We start from the raw sequence: 7,251 nt of genomic DNA on the forward strand, positions 1-7,251 counted from the left end.
TGTGGTAAATGCAAACGAGTTGTTTGTCGTGTCAAGTATGAGAGTCAATTGACAAATGTTTTATAATTGAGACTTACTTGTAATTGATTTTCATATAATAAAATTAATTTTTTTGGGTTTAGCTGCCCTGTAGGATTTTACTTTTAAATAATTCTTTAAAGGGTTTCTTTTCGATATCAAGATTGGTCTTAAGCAATTTATTTACTTTATGTTATTGTTTTATTATTAAATAATTGCATGGTTGACGTCTAACTAATTGTTGAGTAATAGATTATTTACAATGAGAATTACTATTTACAATAAAAACAAACTCATTTTGATAGAAAATAATTATTTTGACAAAACATATAATTTTATCAGAAATAAACAATTTTCTTGTAAATACTTTACTCGGATAATTGAACATGATCGAGCAATATTAACATTGTGTCTATTTGTCGAGGAAACTTTTGAACCAATGGGCTGAAAGTTTAGGATGTCTTTTCAAACCGTTCTTGTAATCTACGTAGTTGATGCCAAACCTAAGGGTGTAGCCTGCAGTCCATTCGAAATTATCCAAGAATGACCATGCAAAGTATCCCTTAACGTTAGCGCCATCTCTGGACAGAAAAAACAGAGTCATGAAAGCTATTACATCTGTAAACGAGAGAGAGAGAGAGAGAGAGAGAGAGAGAGAGAGAGAGAGAGAGCACTTACTTGATAGCTCTCTGAAGATAGGAAAGATGGGCATGGTGATACTCAATTCTGTGGTTGTCGGCTAGGGCTTCCTCAAGCGACAATGAGGCATTATTAAATTCATCGATTCCTGTTTTATAAATTAGCGTATTTAGCTTCAAAAGGACTCGTAAATAGCATTTATCGATTTTATTTTGGTAGTATCATGACCTTACAGTCCAAGAATTCAGAACTTTAATTTAGGGACTTTACCATTCTCAGTGATGTAAATTAGTGGATTATGGTACTTCGTCTTGATGTATAGCAAAATATCCCGCAATCCTCTGGGATAGAAATGGAGCCAATCCGAAGCAGCCTGCAGTAAATATCATTGAAAGAAGATGAAGTTGGTTTTGGGGTTTTAGAAGAGAATTTGCTCAATCCTCTTCTCTTTAAAATTAAAAGACCCAAGCATTAATGTTCTAAAAGCTTAACAATATCTCCAAGGCATACATGCAACTATGTAATATATATATATATATATATATATATATATATATATGGTACGTACGCACCAGCTTTGGACCAATGGAAATCCCATCTCGCTCGGCTGCCAAGACAAAAATGCAAGCATGGTATAGTTATTATTGGTTATGAAGAAAAGTCACAGGAAGTCAAGATGTTTGAGTTTGTAGCTTTTACTCTTACATAAAAGATTAATACGCATATCTTTTGTGTAGCTTGCATTTGCAGCATTAATAGAGTGATTAGGTGCATAGACTGCATAATTCGAGGTATAGTAGTTTAGTCCAATGAAATCAAATGACCCATTTACAATCATTGATTCCTCTTTCGAGAACTTGGGTAATCGGTTTCCAACTAGAGATCGCATGCTGTGTGGATAGTCACCACTTGTCAACGGATCCATTAACCTGCAGCAAGAGTCCAGTACTATTCTAGTCAACACACATGACACACACACAGACACATCCAAGCTGCTTAGAAACAAAATGCATAGATGGCAGAACCAAGCAAGCAATTTCAAACTTACTGATCAGCTAGCCGGCCCAATCCTAATAATTAAGTAAGATAAAGAGCAATATAAGATCTGGATTCATAATTTGTTGCTTATAAGCTGAGAAAAAAAAAGAGACTCATTAATTATCAATAAACTATATGCAACCAGCCTTATTCCTGAATTAAGGGATATGGGTCTGGATTCAATTATAAAATACGTTGTAATTGATCTCATTATGCATTAATTTCTCTTATATTATGCTTTGATTGGAACGCCCGCGTCGTCCCTTCTTCTTGTATTATTTAATTTACATTAATGCAATCATGAATGATATTAGCAAAAAAATATGCAATACGTACAACAGTACCTCTGGCCCTGTTTTTATTTTATTATTTAATTCACATTGATTTAAGCCATGAATGGATGCAAACCGCGTATATGAGTGTTAGAAGTAATAATGGAAATCATATCTCATGCATTTTGAGCTTTGCCTGATCCGTTAATGGGCATTGGTAAGGTTCAATTAATCACTATATTTTAATTTTGTATTTTCTTAGACAAAATAAAAAAAGTTATAATATGCTTACATATATAATATACAAAAGAATAATGCTCCTGCAGCTAGCTAGCAATACTTACCATCCAAATGAGAAATCAAGTGCTCGAAGTGCGGCATTACGATTATGCTTGGCGTTAGAGTATGGCAACACCCATCCTGAAACTAGCGTTATTCCTATAATGCCTTTCTGCTTTGCCTGCACAACACACACACACACACACACACACACACACACACACACACACACACACACATATATATATATATATATTCAGTATTTGCTTAAGAAAAATTTATTTTCAATGATTTAAATGTAATTGATATTAACTCGATCGAATGGAATTGGATGAAAATGCAAATTAAACATGAATATGTCGAAAAATATTTAGGGTAAACAGGAAACATGAATTAATTTCATTTCAATTTATATGTGGAAATACCTGATATTTTTGCTTGTACACTTTGACAGCAGCTGCATGAGCAAGAAGCTGGTGATGTGTCACCAAATATGGCTCCGTCCCAGAGTTTCCTCCAGTGCAATTTAGATTTTGCCAATCGGAACAACGACCTGGTGCTAAAGCCCCGATGTCATAACCGGCATAGCTGTAGCCCGATGGCTCGTTTAGAGTAATCCAGTGCTTTACTCGATCGCCATATTCCTTGAAGCAAAGCTCAGTGTAGTCCCGAAAATCCTTACTTTTCATATGCAAATTAAGGATATATACACAATTACACAAACATGATGTCCGATTATCTAGACCTCAAGTAATTACTAAGTGCTTTCAAAACACAGATCATGTACACAGTACATGGTATTCCCATCTTATCATAAGATGCTATGGCAATTTATAAAATTAATGTTTACATAAATAATCTTAATTACATGACATTAATTCGTGCTCTAGAATACCTAAGAATTATTAATCATGTCCTAATGACTTGAATACATAAATGATGTCCGGCTGGCCATCATGCAAAATGCTGTACGTAACAAGTCAATATGATATGATTGTTAACAGTACGCAAGGGATGGGTCACTTACACAATTTGAGGACTTAAGAAACCCCCATACTCATCTTCTAAGGTTTGGGGAAGCTCCCAGTGGAAAAGTGTCACAAAGGGCTTTATACCTTCATTTAATTATATATGGCAAGCTCTAGAGTTAAGAGTAATGCTACATACAGTCGTGGAATGCGCAAACGCCGTGCAGTCGCTTTGAAAAAGAGTGGGGTCCACTATTAAAAAATTAATTTCTTTTCAGGTGGGTCCCTTATTTATTCACTTTTTTCAAAGCGACTGCACGGCGACTGCACGCTCACGACTGCAAGTATCATTTCTCCTAGAGTTAATTATGAGCACTTGATGATAGATTGATGATATAAGATCATGGAACAATATTAGATTGTTTATTGACCTTTGGATAGGAGTTCATTGATGAGGTTGTTGTAGTATTTGATTCCTTCCCTGTTCACACCCCCACTTAGCTTTCCATCTGCCAACAAGACATGATATACAATTACTTTGATAAATTATAAATACTTGGTAATCCCTCTGTCATTCTCATGTCTTTTATATATATATATATATATTATTTTTTTGTGACAGAATTTAGAAATAGATCATGGAGGTGAGAATGTTACTTGGTAAAATACGGGTCCATGAGATTGAAAACCTGTATGCATCTAGGCCCATTTCCTTCATAATCCCAACATCTTCCTGTATCACATAATTTTCAAAAGATCGTTACCAAATCATCGAGAAAAAATCTCTTTATGTTATATCTAGTACAATGGCTGATCAATGATTAGAGAATTTATAAAGTTGCGATAACCGACTCAGGAAATTAATATAATGGGGATTAATATGATTGATCACCATTCTTTTTAATTTTATTATGTGCAAATACCTTGTACCGATGGTATTGATCGATAGCTATATCTCCATTACTGCGATTCGCTATTTTTCCTGCATTTTTATTGGACAATATATTCTATTAGAACTTAATTATAGATATTTTTGGTAAATTATATGCAAGTCAGCTAAAATAACTAGCAAATCTGCCTCAATACCATTTGAAGATTTTGACTATTTGAAGATTTAATTCAAAGCAAGAAGATAAAGACAATAAAGAAGGCAGGGGAATCACTGCACATGCTTTCGAGATTTAATTCCAGTATACTGCATGCAGCATGCTAATTCAGTGTTTTTTTTTTCTTTTTTAAAGAATATTAATGTTAACAACGGTTAAATCTTATCTTTATAAGAATGAATATGTTGATCAGAGTTGTTAAGTTTAACACTTTTAAGAATAAGGATAGATCAAAGTTCCTAGCTAAAATATATTGCTACATCCATTTTTTTCCCAAAAAATTCACCGAAATTATTTTTCTAAAAGTCTAAAAACTTCACCGCAAAAAGGTACTTAATTGTACACCTAATTACATTTCTCTAAGAGCATTGACATTGGCTCATCAAAAGCCTAACCAAATATAAGATATATTTTATTTCTTCCAAACACAGCTGCAATATTGGATTAACCAAAAGATAAATTGAAAACTTTGAGCTATAACAAAACACTTTTTTCCTTCGTATAATTTGAAGTATTACTGTTCACCAACAAAATGTATTTTTTTTTATTCCGTTTTAATCGGCCCACAACTGTCTTTTTATTTTTCGTGTGTAGGTACCAATACAGATAAACGAGTACTTCACATATAGTGATGGAATGAGAGTCATTGAATCTGGCAAGCAATAATTATAAAAAGAGCATTGCTATTTATAAGCTCATACACCACACACCAAGATTTTTTTATTTTTTTTAAATTTTTTTAAAGTTTTTTATGGTTTTATTATTCTTAAAATAATTGAATTATTCAACTCATAATCCACATACCACACATTTGGTAAGAGAATAAAATTAAAAAAATCATAAAAAGGATGGTGTGTGGTGTATAAGGCTTAAGAATAGAATTTTTCTTATAATAAACAAGTACAAATAGATGATGAGGCTACAGAAGTATGATATGGGTAACTAGGTTGAGGAAAAAAATTAGTTGAGAAATATATAATAATTTAAGTATCAAATTAAATTATTAATGTACATATGATTAGTATAATTGTAAAATATAAAAAGAAATTAAAAAAATTATTATTAAAAAAAGATTATATTATTATTTTGATGAATCCAATGACTAATCTATTGTGAGATTATGGATAGAGAGATTTTTTATTTATGAAAAATATATACTTTTCATTAAATTTTGAAGATGATCGACTTGATGAAATCAATGTTAATACTCTCAGGGTTACTTGTTTTATTTTATGACCACCCAATGGCTAGAGTTACCTTAATTTGTTGGCGGTAGGCCTTGATCTACATCTACCAGTACTCACAATTAATTAATTTCGTTACACGTAGGCTTTTTTCTTTTACCAAAAGAAAACGATAGTACTTGTACACAGCCTACACGAAACCCATGCAAATGGTTTAAAAACCGAAAAAAAAAAAAAAAAAAAAAATTGTGCGCACATTTCATGATCTACCGACTCTATAGATCAGGAACACATACTTTCATATATCTTTGGGTGATTAATTGTATATATATTTCCCAGACATGAAAAAATCATCCAAAAAGCCGCCATGCATGTATACAAATGATTAATATAATGATCTTAGAATGAAGACATACAAATTGTACTACAAGAAAATTGTTTATTTGTGACCATTTAATTTTAACGAAATGACTATTTACAGTTAAAATGAATTTATTTTGGTCATAAATAGTCTTTTCGTCGCAATTAAATGACTACAAAAATTCATTTTTCTTGTAGTGAATTGAGGTGCCATGCATAAATTTTATTTGCTAATTCATCCTAATCAACAATGAATACTATATATACAGTATGATCCATCTCATCACAATTCCGAACAGAGGAGTCTTTTTTAACTTTTCATAATTTTCTTCTATATTGAAACGATATCAAACCCAAAATCCAAAAAGGACTAGAAAAAACTTTCATGTTATTTCAGTGCGGGAAGAGAGAGAGAGAGAGAGAGAGAGAGACCTGGATATCTGTGGGTGTAAGTGTCCCATATAGATTGCCCTTTGCCACCTTCTTTCGCTGCACCTTCATACTGGAATTGAAAACAACACACATCAAATATAATGTACATGGGTATAAAATCATGGTAAAATAACAGGTCGACTCGTCGTTCTTGACATCTTTTCAAGACACTTAATTGAAGAAAACTTATGCGTTCTTAGCAAATCACACACACACACACACATATATATATATTAATATACGCATAGACCAGAAGGAGAACATAAGACAAACCTGGTAAGAGGAGGATGCTGTACCAAAAATGAAACCTGCTGGAAAACTGCTCCGTTTGAGTGAACAAGTACCGTAGTTGGCAGTGCTATTAGTCAATGGGCCGAGAAGAACTAATATTAAACCTAAGAATAGATAGCGCTGAAATGGCATTACTGCCTTTGAGTTTTGATAATCCTCAGTGCAAATAACCAGTATTTTTATAGAGAACCAGTACGAGTAGAAAAGGGCCATCTGCACATGTGAAACGACAGGCAATACGCGTTGAACCATACGCAATACGCGTTTAATAATAACTCTCACCCTTTTTTAAAACAATTGCGTAGCATTAGGTACTACGCAATCGCCCTTAATTATTCGCCCTTAAAATAATTGTACGTTTGATGATGTAAGTTGTCACATTCTTCTTGTACTCAAACTTACGTTTCAAGTCAAAGTTCTTTCATTTTTAACTCAAATTAAGCAGGCCAGCCATTATACGTATAATGTATATCTTTGGTTTACTCACATGACTTCCATCCACTCTCGACAACCCACTTATCCCCAATTACCTTAAAAAACAAAGAGACTCAGATAAAAAAGAGATGTACCACCATTGGAGCCAGGACTCTACTTTATAAAGCTGCATTTTTTAATTGCTTTATAATGCAGGTAGCCTTAATTTATTATTCAACTGTAATTTTTG

General features: G+C 32.9%; 1 protein-coding gene across 1 annotated transcript; it reads right to left on the minus strand.

Annotated features, from left to right (window-relative positions):
• Positions 1–398: 398 nt before the first annotated feature.
• Positions 399–6,726, minus strand: LOC109002103 (beta-glucosidase 12-like). Its single transcript, XM_035684983.1, has 13 exons — positions 6,570–6,726; positions 6,297–6,366; positions 4,138–4,196; positions 3,872–3,947; positions 3,646–3,723; positions 3,274–3,361; positions 2,672–2,927; positions 2,312–2,427; positions 1,363–1,586; positions 1,230–1,264; positions 928–1,030; positions 697–805; positions 399–599 (listed from the first exon to the last, which is right to left on the minus strand). Exons 1-13 carry the CDS (start codon positions 6,717–6,719, stop codon positions 431–433), a joined length of 1,533 nt encoding a protein of 510 aa, XP_035540876.1. The 5' UTR covers positions 6,720–6,726; the 3' UTR covers positions 399–430.
• Between the last annotated feature and the right edge of the window lie 525 nt (positions 6,727–7,251).

The sequence above is a fragment of the Juglans regia genome, chromosome 14, assembly GCF_001411555.2.
Source record: "Juglans regia cultivar Chandler chromosome 14, Walnut 2.0, whole genome shotgun sequence".
In the NCBI taxonomy this organism is placed as follows: Eukaryota; Viridiplantae; Streptophyta; class Magnoliopsida; order Fagales; family Juglandaceae; genus Juglans; species Juglans regia.